This window comes from Sclerotinia sclerotiorum, genomic scaffold (assembly GCF_000146945.2).
Source record: "Sclerotinia sclerotiorum 1980 UF-70 scaffold_28 genomic scaffold, whole genome shotgun sequence".
NCBI classification, from domain to species: Eukaryota; Fungi; Ascomycota; class Leotiomycetes; order Helotiales; family Sclerotiniaceae; genus Sclerotinia; species Sclerotinia sclerotiorum.
Window position 1 is genome coordinate 182569 of NW_001820808.1, and position 20527 is coordinate 203095.

Below are 20527 nucleotides of genomic sequence, written 5' to 3' on the forward strand. Positions count from 1 at the left end.
GAGGGCTAAATAATTCAATCATCCTTTCATTAGCAATAATACACATTATATTTCAGCATTTTGAAAAGAAAATGAGCCACCTGCAATCGGACCCCTACAGGTTTTTGTTAATCACATGTTGATTTTAATTTCTCCTCGCATTTGGTGTTCATCTCATAGTGTATATGTCAAGACCTGTCGTCAAACTGGTTAAGGTTACGTAAGACTTATGTTGTAAGATCTTATTAACCATCGCTTATCGAGAAGTTGGGTAGGGGGTAGAGTAGAATATAAACATAGTCAATAGCGGACTAAAGAATTTGAATTCGCAATTCAACTAAACAAAGGAAGAGAATAGAATGAGTATAATTTGATAGTGTACTACGAAAAATCAGAAATACGGTACTGTGGCAGAAGAAAAGAAGTAAATGATAGCTACAAGAAGGCAAATTAACGCTGCACATAGCAATGATAGAAATTATAGTGGGATTTGCCTGTGGTATTATTGAACGACTTTACTTAAAACATTACGATTGATAATTTGAGAGGATTACCACTGGAAGCTCTCAATAGGTACCTAATTAGATGATAAACTAGGTAATAGATTAGAAAATTACGAGGGAGGGAAAGACGATAGGCCGCGTGGAAAATTGATTGCACCACACCAAATGAATTTAATGATACTAAATTGAAAAGTTCTTCACTCGCAATTTAGTTACACTATTTTCATATTCTCCAATATATCATTTTATTGGATTAGTCAACTTCTGTTACTGTCCCAAGTGAGACATTAAATGGAGACAGAGTTGCACAGAGTAAGCCTCGTTACCGTTGCACTTTTGCACAATAGTGATTTATGGTACAGGCAGGAAATATAAACCTCCGGATCTTTATGCAAATCACAACCTGAAAAGTTATAGGAGGAATAAACTCATTCCTAGCGTTCGGACCTTTTACTTCCGCAGCCGTGTTACGTCACTAGGGTTTGACTTAAAGTTTCTGCTGTAATGTACCTTACTAGATGTACATTTTGTTTCTGGTCTCCAGTATTACTGGCTGTGTAGCGCTAGTAGTATACAGAGGCGAGTATATCGTGTTTATGTGGATAGTTCTGTCTATTCTACGGGATCAAATTAAGGACATTATACAGCGCAGTTTACAAATCTACCTGTGAACTTCTTAGCATTAATCCACAATATTATATTGCATGTTCCTCAGAAAATGGTCGCCAAGTCTCGTTGAATCTTTCTCGGATGCACTTTTCGAGGAGGCGCTGAAATTGTCCACTTTTAGCATTAATTTGAACTCCGCTTTCGAAATTTAGCCTTAAAGGATTTCGGAACATCAAAGGATATAAGCTAAAAGTGGATAATAGACGCTACAAAGTATCCATTTCTTAGCTCTTCGGCTTCCCCAGCCTTGGAACAATCCCGTTAAGTAGTATCCCAGTTTGTCGAGCCTCTACAGCATTCGATTGCCGGATCCCGAAATGTGATTCTATCCAAGTAAGGTAAACCACTCCTGTACAGAATCAAGAAAACAAAGATTCAGTAAGATTCAATACGAAAAGTTATTTTGATCATAGTGAAATGTAGTACCCATTTAGGTTAGATCTATTCGAAGTTTGACGCTAAATGAACCTCGTCGAATAAAATTCAGAATCACTTAACAATATTTCAATGTTTAATCAATATAAATTTTGAAAATCTAATACTCAAATAGATATAATCTTCAGCTTTCAACTGATATAACACTCTCTCTTTTAAAAATATTAAAATCCAGGATTTTATTGACAACGTCGGAATAAATTTATTAAATCCCTTCATCTGTAATGATTAAGCGAATACCCCATTTTCTCCACTATCCCTTGATTACTATGCTCCGTAAGCCGTCGATCAAATAAACTTTTTTCTAGCGTGGTTTTGATCAAGATTCGTACTTGCTTACGAATCTGTTTTCAGGGATGTAAATCGCGAAATACCGTATGGTTCCCACCAAACGGGCTCTACGGAGTAAAGACTTCTCTCCCTTTTGAATCCTTACTAATTCTTTAACTACACATCAAATACTAATATACAGTATATCAAAAAGATCAGAAATTTACATTTATCCAAATGACCTTATTATTTATCTCCTTTTTTAAACTCAAAAAATAATTTGCCAGCGGAAAAGGGCAGTACAGCAATATTTATAGCCTGTCCCTCTGTACATTTGATGAAGATTATTTCAATGTATTTCTCTGGATTGAATGTAGAGTCTAACAAGAACGAAGTTCCTGTCTTTCCTAATCCTGCAGAAAAAGAATCATGAAAAGCATGACCCGATCGTGAACTTAGCACCACACACGAGATATTAAATAGTCTTGTAAATCTAGCAAGCCATCATAGCCTTCGTGGCGTAAGACTCTCGCCCATCATCCAAATATACAGTACAAACCTGGTATATACCATATTATCCTTCCAACGCCGATGCTCATAAAACATGCAGTATATCATGAATGCCGCAAAACCAATTTCACCTTAATCATAACTCCATATCTTCATCCTCACTATTACCATCACCTCCGCTCTCAGCACCTTCTTGTTCCTTTTCCCTCCTAGAAACTTCTCTAGAAGCTCCTAATTTTCGTAGCCCATCCATAACCCCTGTAATGAAACCTCGTCCTTCACTAACCTCCATTGCACCAACACCTTGTAGACTAGTCAAGCCGCCTCCTTCGACCGCCAGCGTACTGCTCCTCATTTTCGCCATTCTCACTTCCCTCAAGTCTCTAAGTAGTTCTCGAACCTTATCCGGATCCTGTATATCATCACTCGCAGCTTCTAGTAATATTTCGCCCATATCAATCCAATGGTATGGTAAACAATCTGGTGAAGAATCTGCCGTATTCGAAGGAAGGAATGGGGGAGATACTGTGGATGGTGTGCGAGGATCTAGAGAAGGAGGAGGGGAAAAGCCTTCGGGATTATCAGTTTCCATTTTGAGGATTCTATCGAGAGATTGGGGATGAAGCCATGGAGGTGGTAGGATATTCGCGCGACGTTGTCGTTTGAGTAACAGAGCGAGCCATAGAGGTAAAGGTGCACGATGCGGTGGTCTTAGAGAAGGTGTCTTGCCCTAGAGGCAGAAGGTTGATATAAGCTTTGAGTTTTTGAGTATTGTATTTGTTGTAGGAGGGGTAGCTTACACCTAATAAATCGAGACTCTCAAGTCTTTGTCGAGGGACGACTGTACCCATTCCCCTCTCACATAGAAATGCAACTTCCATTGGCGTTAATCCCGGAGAAATTGGTAGAGCCATGTTGAATTGTGTCCCTATTTTGACTCTCGCTGGACTCCAGAAAACAAGTGACTTCGTCTTTGAGTTGTGATACGCGACGAGGTTCGTTGAAGTTTATGCCTGAGGCCAAGAAAAAACGTCAGAACTAACTACCTTTTAGCTCATGGATGCGCTTTGCCAACCACATCCAACACACACTGATCACGGAGTTTTTGAGATACCAGTGTAAATTCAATATTCGTCCGGTTTAGTTGATTTCTGCCTCTTCGAAACCCCACCAGCTGATTTCACCGTCTCCCATGCATATATCATTGACCATGGGCTCAGCAAGTGCAGCATGAAAGTTATAACCTTACCGGAAATGTCACATCCCTCTGGCAAATCGAGGTGCGGCATGTCAGTGTTAGAGCCCTTTACAGAAACCTGTCCAAGGCCTCAAATTATCTTGTCACCAAAGTAACCACGTTGTGTTTATGTCACACATTGCATTCAAGCTGAGTCTATTGATGTGCTATGATACAAGGTGTCCGTGGGCGTGTGAACATTTGCATTTCCAAGTTTTTAGTCTTGTTACTACAATATTACGACTAATCGCTGCCATGTCCTAGGTCCTCGTGTAGGACATCTCCCGTTATCGTGGCAATGTGAAATCAATTTTTTTTCCTATCGTGGGATCTGCTCTCAAAATACTTGCTTTATTTAATTGCATTCATCTGCGCCTTGTCTTCTCAGGGTTACCTACGTCTGGTTTCAGACATTTGATATCTCTGTCACGTTGTATCCGAGAATTTGCGCAACGGAGGATTCTTAAAACCTCTCAAAGTGTGGACATCCCCTTCCAGCAGGTTGTTTCGGAGAAACACATGACTTGACCTCCCATGCATGTGTTCTTCGCGATAATTTTCAAAGGGACATTTGAATATGCTATTTTACGCAAGCTTCACTAAGCTCTCTTATTAGCTGTTGAATGGAATGATAGACAATATACGATAGTTACATATCTTATCGTTCAATGGAAAGATCCACATGGAGAATACGTCATGTTTTCTTCTTTCCTCATTACACCTGGTTGCGTTGCATGCTGCTATGTTGTATAACTTCTTCGGGATTCGTACCAGTTCCGCTTTTAAGGTTGAATGTGCATACATTGAGTCATCTCCCACAGTATCACGGTTTATATAAGGAAATCACTACAGCCAAAACAGATTTCGGGACGAAAGCTAGAATTCATACTCTATCCCTCAAATTCAATCCTTAACCTTTCAAAAATATGTCGAATACCCTTCACAGGATAAGCTCAGGTGTTCTTGCCGGATTACAATTTCACTATGACGAAGAAAGGATTTCAATTGGGCACAATAGGATGAATACTAGAGTACCTGATGAAGTCCAGATCAATGATGAAGAAAAGATATCCGAGTCTCACTCCGGTGATACTATTACTTCAATTGGCTTTGATAACACTGCGATAAAGAACCTGGTCAAGAAGCTTGATCTTCGCCTCATGCCAATCCTTGCTGCAATATATCTGTAGGGCTGCTTATTGGTATGTCTATAATTGCTAACACCAATCAGGGTCTGCTATCTCGATCGTACCAACGTTGGAAATGCGCGACTCGAAGGACTGGAAAAGGATCTTCATATGGCTGGTCTCGACTATAACATTGCTCTATGTGTGTTCTTCCCTTTCTACGTCGTTGTAGGGGTTCCTAGCAATATGATAATTAAAAGAATTCGTCCGAATATATGGTTGACAGGGATCGTGTTGTTTTGGTCCGTTGTTATGGTTTGCCAGGGCCTGGTACATAACTTTGCCGGGTTGCTTGTTGCTAGATGCTTCTTAGGCATTGCAGAAGGTGGTTTATATCCTGGTGTGGTCTACTATATCACGATGTGGTATCCCCGACATGAATGTGGTTTCCGTATGGCATTATTTTTTGCTATGGCTACGGCTGCAGGTGCATTTGGTGGGCTATTTGCTCGTGGAATTTCGGAAATGTCTGGAACAGGTGGTAAAGATGGATGGTCATGGATTTTCATTATCGAAGGTCTTCTTACATTTTGCGTTGGCTGTATATCGTATTGGGCGATTGGAGACTATCCAGATAAGTATGCTTTCATCTACATATATGTCGCTATGTATGAGCTTACTCTACCATAGTGCAAAGTTTCTTTCCGATTTAGAGCGAAAAGAGGTCTTGAGGCGGCTTGTGAACGATCGGAACCTTCTTTCGGATGATTGGAATTCAAAATACGTGTGGCAAGCATTGAAAGATTGGAAAATCTATGTCAAAATGATTATATCTTTCTGCATGGCCACGCCACTGTACTCATTATCTTTGTTTCTGCCCACTATAGTTAAAGATATGGGCTATACCAGTAACGCGGCCCAACTCATGACCGTCCCACCTTACGTTGTTGCCTGTTTCTTCACAATATCAGTCAGCTTCATTGCCGACAAAGTGCAAAAAAGAGGAATATTTATCCTCGGATTTTTAGCTGTGGCTATGACTGGATCCGCGCTACTTATCTCAAGCCATGAAACACCTGTTCAGTACACTGGCGCTTTCCTTGCGGCTGTCGGTATGTAAAGCATATAGTCACCATATCCAAACACATAGTGATGGTAATAATCATTTAGGTGTGTTCCCAACTACTCCATTGATAACGGCCTGGGTAGGAAACAATTTAAGTGGGAGTTTAAAAAGAGGAGTTGGTTTCGGCATGGTTGTTGGTTTCGCCAACTTTGGGGGTATTGTGGCAGCTTTTATCTATCGTTCCGTGGACAGTCCCAGGTAAGATCTAAACTTCTTCAATGCAATTCTTCTATTAGCAATTACTAGTTCGCTGAAGGTCGATACTTACTACCTATTAATTTCAGGTTCATTGAAGGACATGCAATTTTTCTCGGCATGTTATTCGTCGCTTTCGTTCTAACAGCTTTCATGATGAGTTATTACAAATTAGAAAATTCGCGAAGGGATGCTCGAGATGCGGAGAGAGGACTTACGGCGGATACTTATACACCGGAAATGAAGCTTGAACAACAACATGAGGGAGATGACGCAACTTTCTGGAGATATACTATTTGATTTGAAAGAATCGTCTGTCGAGTCCTGGAAGTTGGCCGTAATAGATTGAGGAAGCATGTCAATTCTACGTGAAATGATACCTTATTCTTCCTCTCTCCAATTGAATATCTCTTCGTCTTTTTCAATGAATGGGTGTCCAGCAGTCTTACGTTATATGTTCCGGAGGGCTCGATATAGAGGATGATCCAAGTGACACTACGCATTTATATGTCTAAAGTTTGAATAACATCTGTGCCGTCGTTGTTGCTCTTTAATCTTTTCCTTGGCTTGGGCCAAGTCCTTGCTTTACCATTACTGTTATCCGTCTGTTATTATCTTGTACCGAACCTAGTACTAATAAGTGTTGGTGACTTCTGGTCCACATCCTTATCTGAAAGCTTAGATCGATCATCCACATTTTAGCATGTAATGATGCTAGGCTAATTTTAAGCACGGCTGGATGCGTTGATGGCGCGCTACCGTCGGGGACAAGTGCCGACATGGAGATCATATACTAGAAACCACTATATTTACAAAAAATAATCTATCTACACCTTATACCCAATAAAAATTCCCTAGTGTCAGTTTGTCCTTCCCGGTAGTCTAATCTACAACTTAGGCTTAGGAATCATGCTCCTCTCTTTCACAATTCGAGCTCCTTCATTCCTCAACTCAAACTTCTTAACTTTTCCGCTACCCGTCTTCGGAGTTTCCATCTTCAATCCTTCTTCTCCAAACCAAAATACATGGTGCGGTGCCTTATGCCATCCCAACTCTTTTCTTGTCCAATCCCTAATTTCTGCATCTGAAAGCTTCTTTTTAACTGCCGCCGAATCTTCTCGCACATCCAGGAAGGCGCCGACAACTTCTCCATATTTGCGATCTGGAATGCCAACTACTATCGCTCGGGAGATCGAAGGGTGGGCATCGAGACGAGTTTCGATTTCGAGGGGATATATATTTTCACCACCTGGGGAATAGTTAATTTTCTGCTCACATCCCTCATTGAATGATAACTTGCCTCGAATAATAATATCCTTGAAACGCCCAGTGATAGAGCAATATCCTCTTTCGTCGAAAGAAGCTTCATCACCTGTTTTTAACCACAAGATTCCATCTTTATCTCTAACCATTACTTCTGCCGTCTTCTCCTCATTATTCCAATATCCTTTCTGCAGAGAATATCCAGATATGCAAAGCTCTCCTCTTGCGCCCTGTGGGACGATATTTCCATCTCGATCAACGATTTTCGCACGAAGATGTGGAAGGATCTGCCCAACGGTCGTCAGACGCGTGTCGATAGTGTCGTAAGTATAGGCATTGAAGCAAGTTGGTGAAGTTTCCGTTAAACCTATCAACTTCGTCAATTTACACTCGCCTACCATTTATGATCCTGACTTACCATAACTAGATGTATATTCCCGCATATTCAATTCCGTCAATAATCTCTTCATTAAAGGTCTCGGTACTGGTGCACCAGCTATTATCCCCGTTCTCAAACTATCACAATTAAAACCCTCTGGTCGTGGCAGACTCAGAATTTCCTCAAACATGGTTGGGACACCATGAAGTGCAGTGCACTTCTCATCTGATACTGCCCGCAGTACCGCAGAAGCATCGAAGGTTTCCGCTGGAAGAATGATTTTCGCACCATGTGTTATGATTGCTAAAACGCCCAGTACCAAGCCGAAACAATGGAACAGTGGTGGTGGACAGCATAAGATATCTTGGGATGTGAACGCCAGACGGTCGCCGATTGAGTTGGCATTATTGACTAAATTACTGTGAAAGGTTGTCAGAAGGAGCTATTTTTTTGCAGCTGACCACATGAGGTGGGACTTACAAGTGTGTAAGCATTGCTGCCTTGGGACTTCCTGTCGATCCACTTGTGAACTGTAAGTTCACGATATCATCCGGCTTGACCGTGTTCTTTACTCTCTCGAATTCGTCCATTGAACTTGCTCGACCTTGACGTTTCAGTCCATCATAGTTCACGAAACCATCTCGAGAACCTCTCAATATCACCACCCTTTCCAAAGCTTCAGAATTTCCATTCTCCTTTGGTAAAGGTCCTAATTCTGAAATGAGTCTTTCAGTACTCTGCTTTCCAATTTTGGGTACGGTGAACAATATTCGGCAACCTAAAATCTATCAGCACCAATCTTCAGAACCTCACAAATCATCTTACCAGCATGTTTCAGCCCGTTCTTCGCCTCTTGTGTTGTGTAAGTATTATTCAAAACCACCAGTATACATCCAATATAAGCCGCGGCGAAGAAAACAGAAATGTACTCCGCACAGTTACCCGCCAATATTCCAATTCTATCACCCGATTTTATACCCAATGACAACAGACCACGAGCCACAGCAACACTCTCCTCCTGCAAAGTTCCATACGACCATCTCGTTCCAAAAGACGGACATACTAAGCATTCATATCCAGCACGAAGCCTCGTTTGCTGATCCAGAAGATCCCCAAGAGTAAGGTCTAACAACGGAGGACTTGAAGCGCCCTGAACAATAGACAAACGAGGAGTTTCAGTCTCGATTTCGTACAGAGATTGCATTGTGAAAGGAAGAAAGAAAAGGCTAGAATTCTACAGACGGAAATGTAAGTACATGCGGAAACAGAAGAATAGATCAAAAAGATCAGATAAGATAATATTCAAACCGAGATGCATGCAGGATCCAGATAGCCGTCCATCCCTGATGAGACCCATGGTACAAAAATGGGGTACGCGTCGTATATTGGCATGACTAAATTTTCCTCGGGGAGAATTTCCATTTCGATTTGGAAGGTCGGGAGAGGCGGGACTATGAGTCTTCCTGGACTCCTGGAGGCTGGTACACGCAAATTCCCACATGTCAAATGCATGGGCATCTTGTGACGTAAGGATAGAGACCCATTACATCCGATCCCTAGCATAAAGCGGGTTTAGCAAGGTTTGTATGGAGACATTTGTGTGAAGCTGGGTAAGTTGAGAGACCAACACCATCTTAATTTGAGCAGGTTCTTGATGTGGCCGTACGTGAGCACGAAGAGTATTCACTTCAAGAAACCTTCCAACATGTAAAATATCTCATACCACCCAGCAAAAAAGAGGCAAAGGATCTCCAAGCACCATCATATTATCCACAAAAAAGCTCTTTCCTCCACCGCAACTCCGCTCCATTAAAATGCTGCATATGGATCATCACTCACGCCGTAATGAAAACTAACCAGTGTGATAAAACGTCCCGAAAAAGTCCCAATCCCTCTCTTGAGTCTTAATTCGTCCCACTCATCTTTCGTCACAATTCACAAATTAGAAGAGAAACCCCCACCAGCTCTCCATCTTTTTCCCTTCTTCACCTAATAATCCCGGAGTAGCAAGCACTTCCATGATCCGTCCATCTACATCCACCAAAAAAAGATAGAAAAAGTCAAAGCGGGGCGTGAAAATTTTTATCTGATTAGATTGATTAATTGATTTGATTGATAAGATTAAGTCGTTACGAAAAGTTATCCACTTTGTTGCATTAGTCGCGTCGGCTGGAATAATTCTGGAAAATATTTATCAGATTGAAAATCTATAATCTCGGAGGGGGTGTCTGTTTAGTGAGTGGGGATTTGTGTTTGATCGGATTGAGATTGAGTTGAATAAATAAATGGTAGGGGTTGCCCTGCCCCTGATATTAGCCGGGCGAAGATTTGTGATAAAAATTTTTGAGCCGACTTTTTGCATTTTAAATGGTGTGCAAGATCGTAGATGTAAGATGATTATGACAATGTTGGTGTGTTTAGCCTATGGTGGTTTTGGAGGCTCGCTGATTATGCAAAGCTGTCAACATTTTCGGCTTTTGGTACTAAGCTGGATGTGCACTGTGGGCGTCCCGTGAGAATCTGTCTTCTCTTTTTGCGATCAAGATTTGTTCTTTAAAAATCGGCCTCTATAGATAATTATCCAGGCATCACATATGTTATATGGAAGAGGTATATTGAGAGGAAAGCATTGGAAGGGAAATACAATATCAGTCACAATTAAGATACCTTTAGAGCTAGCACTATAGCTGGGGAATGAGATGTGATTTAAAGAATGCTTTGTATGAAATATATGAGTTGAAGGACTAGAAACTTTCTATATGCTCTGAATGAATGAATAGTTATGTCTGATGGTAAGAATCGCCAGACATTTTCATGCGTTTTCTCTTCCAGCAAGGTTTCTATGACTCAAAGTCATTCATTACTTTCTTTCTTTCTGCTCAATTAACTCTCCATAAATTTTACATCCATCTCGCATCTAATTCTCTCTTTTCTTTGCAAGTCCGTTGCTATGCACATATATCTCTCTCGAAAATTGCCTTGAAAGTTTGCTAGATACAACATCAAAACATCAGATCAGAGAAAATGAAGGAAAGTCCATCGAATTGCAAAATTATCCCGCACCAGCATCTTGACAATCAAGATGAATGCTCTCTCACTTAAAAACCCGGCCGTCATCCTAGAACACATATCACACCATAGCCATTGCCCTCTCAATGTCAGACTATATATACCACCATTATCATCTACACAAGTCAAGTGTGTGCATTTATATTGATTCAACCTACGCATTCTCATTCTACCTATGCATCATATCCAAAAAGACCGTTCCTATCTATCTGGCCTGTGCCAATAGCGAAATAAACCATTGAGGAAATCAATACTTTGCATTTCAAATACGATTTGCGAGGATTGTGAATACTGCCTTGAGAGGCATGCATATAAGACTCCGAGAACAAATGGGATGGAGTTAAGGAATTCAAGAAGATGTTGTCTATGACGGTATTGAATTCTCTAAAATGGGTAGATAATGATGAGAGTGCGGTAGGCTGGACATGACATGCTGAATTTGGTGAATGTATATGCTCATTCTTTAACGAAGATGGTGAATTTTTGGTTCTATCTTAGCTCTGTATGTCCATTCACATACACTGAATTACATTCTGACGTCCATTCCGATACCAAACTTCCCGTTCATACTCACATGCATGTGAAAACCTCATCTTTTATTCCTGTTGGATGTATTATATAATTAGCCATTAATGATTCACTTAAATCCCCATCCAGTGACACACAACGCAATGCTGATAAACTACCTCGTTATACCGTACAAAATCCAAACCTTTATTAGATATTAATAAGATTCAAATTGGCGACATTCACTCCTGTACATAGCCATAGAGTAGCATGCCACGGCATAACCACGACCTTCTCAGAAACCTCTATATCAAGATCAAGATCAAAATCTGATCCTGAGCTTTCAAATTTCAACATTCTGTCTTCAGCGACAACCACTTCTGTAACCTTCATCACCGGCGTACCTTGAGTTAACCCCCAGCACATCCAAACAGCAAGAAAACATACGAAAACCCTAATTCCTCCACGAGTTCCTCAGATTCAACCATCCATACTATACTCACCTCATAACCACTCCCTAATCCCCAAGCCAAATTCCAAGCCATAAATAACCACCCACTCAATCCCCACAATGCGCGCAAGCACACTAACATATTTCGGTTGCGGACACGCTGGAATGCGTACCACAGTAACATGCGAAAAATACACTCAACTCTGTCTTAGTTCAGTTGCAAACTGTCCAGATTACAAGGGGTATCAGCAGATTCAGACTGGAAAGTGTTTGGATCCTAGGTTTAGTTGTTCTTGAGTGTTTTGTAGGGAGTCTTGAGCTCGAGCAGATAGCCATCGGATATCGTGAGGATGGGGACTGGAATTGGGAATATAGAGTGATGGTATGAGGAGTTGATGGAGAGAAACAAGGTAACGGATGAGGTTGGTACATTAGGTAATGGGCTGGAACTCACGGGTTTAATGGAGGTAGGGGCGATTTCGAGTCGAGGCGAAATCATCATTGGGGGATCATAGAGCTGGAACTCTGCGAGCCTGAGAGATAGGGAATAGATTAGATGATCATATAGCTAATATATTAATATCACAAGTAGAAAGCACTAGCCTCGCTGGTGTGAAATAAAAGTAGATATTATTCGTGGGACTCCACAATCTCCATATCCCTGAATACGTATACCATCCACTCACACAACAATCCAAATAGAGAGAGAACCTCTTCCGATGTTCGTCTTCTCTTTCTAACATTATCATGGCTTTTGGTTCATCTAATAGGCTAGATAGACTACAACCCCTTTCCATCAACCCCAACCCACTTGAGCAGAAGTGCCAAGAAAAAAGTACGAAAACAGAGAACAGATTCCTTTCCAGAAATTTGTGCCTTCTTTTTGAACACTCCGATAAGGTGTACCAAAAAAAGAAGCCTTGATGCCAAAAATGTATACAAAATAACTCTGAAATCAAAAAGACATGCCTACTACTGGAATCGAACCAATGATCTCAGCATCGCTGTAATCTTCTACATACAAGTGCTACGCGTTACCACTGCGCCAAGCAGGCTAAATTGTCTCTCGAGTTGACGGAAATGGGATTCATATATAAAAGTTGAAAAAGCTGTTGGACAAGATGCTTTCTCTAACGCCCCGGGTGAAATCAACGGCGGGCTGGCTAGAGAATAGTGATAGAAAAGCATTTGCTTTACTGCACTATAAAGAGCTTCTTGAAGTTCCAGTTCCTCACAGCGTAAGATTTAGGGAAACTTGTGTGACGATTGAAGAGCGTGGAGAAGCAGTACATTAGTATCTAAGCCTCCTCACTTCCAACCATAAGCTCTTTTTTGGGAACATAAAAAGCTCCTTACCGGTGCTGCTACTGTTTCATGAGATCAGAGATTGAATCGAATAAAAATCTTCTGTATTATAGAAAAATGCACTTCTCCCAAGTGACACGACTGCGGACGACTCTTCAGTAGGATTCTCAGAAGTGGTTTTGTAATGTGAGGTATGTGAAAATATCATCAATGGAAAAGGAATGTGAACGTTTGTTTGTGCTTCTCCGGATACCGTTGTTTAATAGGCTTGCTGAAAAATATCGAAATTCCCCAAATTCAATGACAGGAATATGTATATGTGAATAGGTAACTGCAGGCACATATACTGTGATTTTGAAATCTACTTTCAGACTCCAATCACACCGACTCATAATCATCGCCCATCCTAAGAAAAACCTCAAAAACCCAACACGAAACAAGCAAGCATCTAAAAATCCCCTGCTTCAAGCCAACATTTTTTATCAGATGGAACTACCATTAACTACTACATGCCATTCCCTGATGATATGATAAATTCCCCCATCCTCTTTTCGTCCTGACTGAGCACTTTCATGATTCATCCCACTAGACGAGAAGGATAACACGGAGCCAACCCACCTAAAACTCCTAATAACCGGTATCGGGAAGGTGGGGACTTGATAGGTAGACACCTAGCTAAGACTTACCTAGCCAAGACCCAAGTGCGTGGCACACTCTTCATGGGTAAAGGATAGAGCTTGAGATGCTTGTACTCTATAGTTTCCTCGAGTTACATGCATGCACTGTGCATCTTTTTCCAATTTTCCGTAAAAAAAAAATTAACATCGGCAAAACATTTTCTTCTTCAAACACGAGATTTTTCAGAAGCTCGTGGCTGGATGTGGAAGAAGTTAAGTAGAAAAATAAAACAATTATGCAAAAGCTAGGAGATAGAGTCGAAATTAACTGGTTTGGTAGTATATACAATATTATTTCCAAGAAAAAAAAACCAAAAAAAAAAACCAAAAAAAACTAACTTTGACGGGTATTAACACATGACAGCAGGAATTCCGCCGCAAAAATTTCAGGTCCCAAACGCCATCTATCATCTAATACCACAAGCATCGAGCCAGGTTTGAAATCTACAGCAATGCTCTGACGATTCTGCCTGCTTGATCCTTTTCGTACAGCGATAGAAGCTTTTCGTTTTGTGCTGTGAGTGCTGCTAGATTCTGTTGAAAACATATTAGTCATTATCCACGGAGTCTGAAGAAAAAAAGAAAACTTACGGAGGATGAAGCTGCAGCGCACAAGTTTTGCAATGCATCTGTAGCCTGTAATATGTTCAATCCCTCACTCTCATTTACGAAATCCATTTCACCCTCTCCTCCATCTAGAATTTTATCCGCCTTGAACATCTCCCCAGAAACGATAACATCAATGGCTCTTCCATTGCCCCTCTCCTTAATCTCCTCTACACTACCTTCAGAAAAATCAACCCATCCCTCTTCCCTAACAACCTTAACACACCATCTAACATATTGAGCCCACTCTTCCATGCTTGGGTTGATCTCTCCTTTCGTCATCCATTCACCCAACATTCCTTCCTCACTTAAGTAATTAAGGAATGTGTACCGACAAGTTGGATCTAAACTCGTGGCAAAATCTTGCATGAAAACAGCTTCATTGTTTAAGCCCTCGAGTTGTAATTCAGGAGTTTGATTCAAGAATAGAATTGACAATGGACTGCGTCTTACAGTCGCAGTAATAGCAAGACTGAGTTGGGCAATAGAGAATTCTGTTGATATAATGTCGTATGCGCGAATGCGATTGGTGAGATGAGGATGGGGTCGAGGAAGGGTTGGCTGGGGTTGATCGTAGCTAGGGATTTGGAGAGACATTTTGGTTGTTTTTATTTTCCTCTTTTCTTTTTTGTGCTGGCGATGACTGGATCTGGAGGGTGTCTAAGAGATCTAAAAGAACTCTGGGAACAATGAGGATTGCAATGAAGTGCTAGATGTAGAGAAATATGTGATGCTGGATATTGTGACCGATGACCAAACTAGCACAGCAGGATAATCAGTAGAGCGAAACACCAGAATCGAGAAACAATTTAATGTAAAGCATAGAGTTCGTCTAGTCAATACATAGCTATCAACCGGGAGTCGTGAAAGCGGTAAAGATAAAAATTATTAGTTTTAGGTAATTCGAAAATAAAGTTTGGTAAAGCAGGGGATGATGAATGCAGTCGCTGGAAATCTAAGAGCGGATGCCGGAGCCAAAGATCGAAATCAAAGTCATGCCATAATTGCCATTTCATGTGATAATATCGTAACAGCATGATACCTGTAGGAGTTCAATAGCATCATTACTAGTACCGGTACCGAGTCTCGACACTCAAGAGTTGATTCATCACGATTTTCAATAAGAATTAGGGAGGGTTTAGATGCCAAAGTTGGCATTACGTCAAATGATTTTCAATCTGATAACCTAATTCACTCCACAACAGCTATAAAATCTTCATCTGATAAGATTCCTTGGCTCTAAATCTTTTCCACCATTTTGTCATTGTGATCCCACTGCTTGCCCTAAAGTGATGCGGTCTACTAGTACGAGTATTCCATGGATTTTACCAGGGATATATCTTCAGAGTCAAACTTCTATTGATAGGAAAAGTACGAACCGAGGCTCGATTCATGTGAATGTTTCGGTGGTTCTCATCTGATAAGATTAATCATTTGTACCATGACCCTGCCCGTTAGGAAAAATGGGTCGCTTCCCTGTACATGCATCTGGCTCCGATGCCTGCTAATAAATAGTGGATCCATCATCGGTCCGGTCCTCGGGAAAAAAAAATACAACACTGATATAAAATAACCTTATATAATGATTTGGTGCTCGAGTATAATATGAGGATTTATAGAGTAGAAATGAGATATTTATATAAAACAGAGCTAGAAAACGTATAATAAAATATAAAGTAATTTTTTATTTAGATATACTGTTAAAGTGAATGGTTCCTGCGTAGCACGTGCACAGGGCACTAGTCCTGTTAGGACTAGATTGAGAAGCTCTCTTACAGAGAGCTTCGCACTTCCGTAGAACTTAGAAGAGAGATTAACCTACAAGACCAATATTACCTCAGTTCTGCCCTATCAGCTTCCCACTATTCCCTGTGTGAGGTCATTCCTTGTAACATATACTCTTGATATATTTTATTATTAAATAATACAAGTTCTAATACATAAATAATATTATTAAAATTTTGCTTTTTAGTTGTTACGAGGTTTGCCGTCTAGATCACGTGGAAGCGCTCTAGGCTCTCGAGGTGGTTTATAACTAGGCGTCAAGCAGGGACTTAAAGTAATGACAATAATGATATACAATTCGTAACTAATAGTAGAGTATACTAAATGATTGATCTTGAGCACGAAGCTCTATACAAAGGAAATCCATCTTGATTATATAGACTTTCATGCCTATCGTTCCTTCGGTCCCTTCGATCCCTTCGATCCCTTCGATCCCTTCGGTAAAGGGATCGAAGGGATCACATGACTTCGTATGTGGTCATATGATACGAGGCCAGAAGCCGTCGTAACATTAGTATTATACAATTCTGAAAAGTCCAGGCTAATTGACACCAGATCCGAAAGGCCTTAGTTCAAGATCCCCGAAGAAACAACTCACCTATAATGGGTGAACATGACAAACCTGTAACGATACTGTACTGGAGGCAGCGGCTGCCTAAGGTTCGTCGGTTGGTAGTTATGGGTTAAGGCTTTATCACTGGTATTCACTTGGAAGTGAAGTCGTTACTAGATCAAGTAGAATGTAGGTAAACTAATTGATAACTAAGTTGAGCACCAAGCTCCTAAACTATGAAACTACTCTGACTATATAATGATCGATGAAGGGAGCCCCCAGGAGCTTTCTGGCTCCTCAGGGCTCCTAGTGCTCCTTATCACGTGATTCCTTTTCATCCCAAGACACTAATCCTAATGGTGAATCGTGACAAAACCTTAGCAGATAATAACAGTCGAAATGCAGCGGAACATGAGATATCATGATGGACCTAACATGTATGTACAAGTAAAAGAACATCAGCCTCAGCTTAAAAAATCACAATATAATCGTTAGCGCATCCGGTATACTAGAACAGTAAGTCCAAATATCACCGTTGGTGACCTCCCATTCCTCATCACTGAGCCTGGTTATATATATATATATATACCATCTACCTAGTAAGATCTTACCTAGCTGAAATGATAGACTTGGAGATATTAATCTTACTATAATTACCCGAAAATAAATTACTCTGATGCTCTGTATTGATCATACGATATAGAGATTCAATTAATCACTGAGTTCATCATTACTCTGTATAATCACCAACAAGTTATAACTGACTCTAGAACACTCACTAGCAAGTAAACATCAATATAAATGAACCGCAGTTGTGAAATTCATAAAAGAGCGTGTATTAGATGGACGCAAGAAGTCTGTGAGCTCTCTCTCCGCTGCAGTCCGGAGACGGTGCAGACATTGTGAGCTAAATGAATGAATGAATGAATGAATGACTGATTTCCATCGTCCCCCTTTTCTGATTATTCTTCATTATTGCTCTTCTCCCCTTGCCATCAATTCCAAATCCAATTCCCGTTCCCAGACCACCTTCCAATCCTCTCGGTCCTAATGAGAAATAAGACCTAAGCACCAGAATAAAAACCATAACTCAAGTAATTAACATTGGTAGCACATGCACCAACGGAAGCAGTTCCATATTGAGCCTTGCTACCTCCTTGGTTAAGACCCGAATAGAATGTAACATGGTAGTTAGGAGTTAAACTCAAGATCTTGATGCTGTGTTGAGTAGCTCCGAAGTTTCCTTTGGTTGTAGCGGCTCCGTCGGTGAAAATTACGGCTCCACCGCCACAAGCTGTGATGTGTGTGTTAGTTGGGATGTCAAGAGGAAGATACTGTGCTGTTGTGTAGAATGAATGGATGAATGAAAGAAAGATTGACATACCGGAGTCGGTGTAGACGGCGAATTGAGTACTTCCTCGCTTCTCAAGGGCGGCCGGAGCAACATTAGCGTCGGCTTCGGCGACAGGGAGGGCTGGGACAACAGTGGCCAAGATGGCAGTGATGATGCTGGTGGTGTAGATGAACTTCATGATGAAGATAGTTGTTGGAATGAAGATTTTGAGAGTGTTTTGTGGTGAATTAGATTTATTGGAGAAGTGTAGAGTAAGTGTTCTGATGGTGAGAAATATATCTCCAGAAATGAAATTCCTTGACCTTTTTATACAATTCTTGGGACTATGACAACAATACCATCTCCAACCTTCAGGTCATTGACTTTGCTGACTTGCATCTTTGTTTTCATCAACTTATGCAATTTGATTATTGATGATAGTAACATGTGGACTGCCCCTCTGAGACCTTGCTCTAGATTTCCCTTTCAGTCAGCACCAACGGGATGGATATTGATACCATCACATTTAGCGCTCGCACTATTGAAGCCTTGAAAGTTAAATCAGAACATTGGAGGTATATAATATCATCGGTAAATTTATAAGTTGATATTGATCAATGTGTATTGATTGATAAGTGAACACTAGTACTGGAGCCAGCCACTTGGACGAATCAAAGTAATTATTGTTATGTTGTACCTCTGACCCGGAGGTAAACGATAACATACCAGCCGACTCGTAGCGCCATCTCAATACGCGATAACCATTGGTCCTTTGAAGACTTGATTTCGAAGAATAAATCAGGACCGGCGAATTAATAAGCAGGGAGAAATTTTCAATCTAACGAGTAGATATCCATCCATCTCAACTGGTGACACTAAATCCAACACAGCAAGCAAGCAGAATTAACATTTCTCCAGCACCCCATTAAGAGTAACCATAAGATAAGTTTAATCTCAGCTAAGAACGTTCCAGCAAAAAAATGCCACTTCTGCATCATATCATCACTCCCCACTAAAACCGATTACATACACTTGAACGCATACTTGGCGCAGAAAACTGAGTCGTAATACTGTTAGTTTTCCGATTATTCATTCATCCATGCAGGGTAGGGTAAGGTTAGGTTACACGGATTTTTACCCCGCCTCCACGTGTTCATAAATTTAAAGACATGCTTACGGAGTACACTGCATGCGAAACCCAACAATCCTTTCATGAATTCCACTAGAAATTTAAAGAGTAGGGAATGCAGATCCAAAGAGCCGCACATATCCCACGATGTGAATCATCAGGATAGAGCGATACTCAAATGGCAATTCTAGATATGTATGGAATACTAGAAATATATCAGACACTCAACAATGTCATCCTAAAAGTCTATTGATAAACATTAAAGAGCGTTCTTCGAAGAATATAATTATATTTTCCCAGTCTATTACTTTAATTTAATACAAAGTATTGTAGTTGAATACGTATTCATTTTTAACAAGGTGGGACTATTATTATTATTAAGTAATCAGATTGCCTCAGCTCACTCTAATTGTGATGACAGGATTACTATACCTCTCGTATATCGATCATTATTTATACTTATATTATATACATTTCAAACAGCCTTATCTGCTCCGAGATATCAGAATATCGCAAAATGTTAGTGCAGAATTAAGGCCTGAGTGATATCTGTCTGGAGTGTTTCTCGGCCAGAATCTATTTATTGTATTTATCATATTTAAAAAAATATCCATAGCTACAGAATTGATTGTTATTCCGGGGGTTCAAATTCGTATTATTTCATAATTATAAAACCTACAAGTCAGGTGCTTAGTAACTTTTAGCGTTATTGTTGGTACGAGAAGGATACGGAAGACGTAGCACCCACGGATTATGTAGGTCCTGTATGTCTAATTGTATTCTGTCTAAAGAGCTAGCTACATATTGAAAGTAGTAATTCTTATATAGACTTACTAAAAGAGCTAGTCTCTTTCGCGTTCGCTTAGTTCTTTATTACAGTAGTAATTGAATTGAAGTCATTCACTTCGTTCACACAGTTATATTTCTTCGAGTCAATATACTGGATACCGATGTGAGTGGCTGTGACATATGGAATTTCTTACATTGGCATTGTAATAATATTCATACACAAGATCAGTCTACCTAGCTCATCATCCCATTTGGAGAAACATCTCTCGGAAAAGCAAAAATGATGACGGGACATATAGCCATCCGAGAGTTATCTCATTCCCGCACTAACATACATCGGGATCAAAAGAGGTTCCTGTAATAGGAGCCAGTACGTACACAGAATATGGTATCGAATTGATACAACAACCACACTATCTCAAGTAAGTCCTCTGAGAATGAATCATAGGAAGAAAAGCCATAAAAACCATGCAACATATCAAGAATCCCAGCTCCCCTTACATCATGATGGACTACATTATTTTGTATCCAGCTCAGTCTATATATACCCTCACAAGACCTTTCCCGGAAATCTTCATGAAAATCTTGCTCTCTTGGTCATGGCCAGCTACTTACTGACTCTGTTCTCCC

At 40.5% G+C, this 20527-nt stretch overlaps 8 protein-coding genes and 1 non-coding gene across 9 annotated transcripts; 3 read left to right on the forward strand and 6 right to left on the reverse strand.

Moving 5' to 3' along the window:
• Positions 1 to 2502: 2502 nt before the first annotated feature.
• Positions 2503 to 3280, reverse strand: SS1G_13959 (hypothetical protein; the record flags this gene model as incomplete). The annotated part of the gene is made up of 2 exons (XM_001585049.1): positions 2503 to 3096; positions 3167 to 3280. 2 exons carry the CDS (start codon positions 3278 to 3280, stop codon positions 2503 to 2505), a joined length of 708 nt encoding a protein of 235 aa, XP_001585099.1.
• A 1342-nt stretch (positions 3281 to 4622) lies between these two features.
• Positions 4623 to 6351, forward strand: SS1G_13960 (hypothetical protein; the record flags this gene model as incomplete). The annotated part of the gene is made up of 5 exons (XM_001585050.1): positions 4623 to 4789; positions 4835 to 5368; positions 5421 to 5842; positions 5940 to 6054; positions 6141 to 6351. The coding sequence occupies 5 exons, from the start codon at positions 4623 to 4625 to the stop codon at positions 6349 to 6351; spliced, it is 1449 nt and encodes a 482-aa protein (XP_001585100.1).
• Positions 6352 to 6938: 587 nt separating this feature from the next.
• SS1G_13961 (hypothetical protein) lies at positions 6939 to 8897 on the reverse strand (the record flags this gene model as incomplete). The annotated part of the gene is made up of 4 exons (XM_001585051.1): positions 6939 to 7681; positions 7733 to 8112; positions 8174 to 8471; positions 8519 to 8897. 4 exons carry the CDS (start codon positions 8895 to 8897, stop codon positions 6939 to 6941), a joined length of 1800 nt encoding a protein of 599 aa, XP_001585101.1.
• A 1878-nt stretch (positions 8898 to 10775) lies between these two features.
• On the forward strand, positions 10776 to 11678 carry SS1G_13962 (predicted protein; the record flags this gene model as incomplete). Its single annotated transcript, XM_001585052.1, has 2 exons — positions 10776 to 10891; positions 11534 to 11678. 2 exons carry the CDS (start codon positions 10776 to 10778, stop codon positions 11676 to 11678), a joined length of 261 nt encoding a protein of 86 aa, XP_001585102.1.
• A 1008-nt stretch (positions 11679 to 12686) lies between these two features.
• SS1G_14652 lies at positions 12687 to 12775 on the reverse strand. The gene has a single exon. It is a non-coding gene; the product is annotated as a tRNA-Thr (tRNA).
• A 66-nt stretch (positions 12776 to 12841) lies between these two features.
• SS1G_13963 (predicted protein) lies at positions 12842 to 13210 on the forward strand (the record flags this gene model as incomplete). The annotated part of the gene is made up of 2 exons (XM_001585053.1): positions 12842 to 12958; positions 13139 to 13210. The coding sequence occupies 2 exons, from the start codon at positions 12842 to 12844 to the stop codon at positions 13208 to 13210; spliced, it is 189 nt and encodes a 62-aa protein (XP_001585103.1).
• Positions 13211 to 14146: 936 nt separating this feature from the next.
• SS1G_13964 (predicted protein) lies at positions 14147 to 14905 on the reverse strand (the record flags this gene model as incomplete). Its single annotated transcript, XM_001585054.1, has 2 exons — positions 14147 to 14236; positions 14294 to 14905. 2 exons carry the CDS (start codon positions 14903 to 14905, stop codon positions 14147 to 14149), a joined length of 702 nt encoding a protein of 233 aa, XP_001585104.1.
• Positions 14906 to 17710: 2805 nt separating this feature from the next.
• Positions 17711 to 18178, reverse strand: SS1G_13965 (hypothetical protein; the record flags this gene model as incomplete). The annotated part of the gene is made up of 2 exons (XM_001585055.1): positions 17711 to 17940; positions 18031 to 18178. The coding sequence occupies 2 exons, from the start codon at positions 18176 to 18178 to the stop codon at positions 17711 to 17713; spliced, it is 378 nt and encodes a 125-aa protein (XP_001585105.1).
• A 1450-nt stretch (positions 18179 to 19628) lies between these two features.
• On the reverse strand, positions 19629 to 20099 carry SS1G_13966 (predicted protein; the record flags this gene model as incomplete). The annotated part of the gene is made up of 4 exons (XM_001585056.1): positions 19629 to 19684; positions 19788 to 19878; positions 19943 to 19976; positions 20092 to 20099. The coding sequence occupies 4 exons, from the start codon at positions 20097 to 20099 to the stop codon at positions 19629 to 19631; spliced, it is 189 nt and encodes a 62-aa protein (XP_001585106.1).
• Between the last annotated feature and the right edge of the window lie 428 nt (positions 20100 to 20527).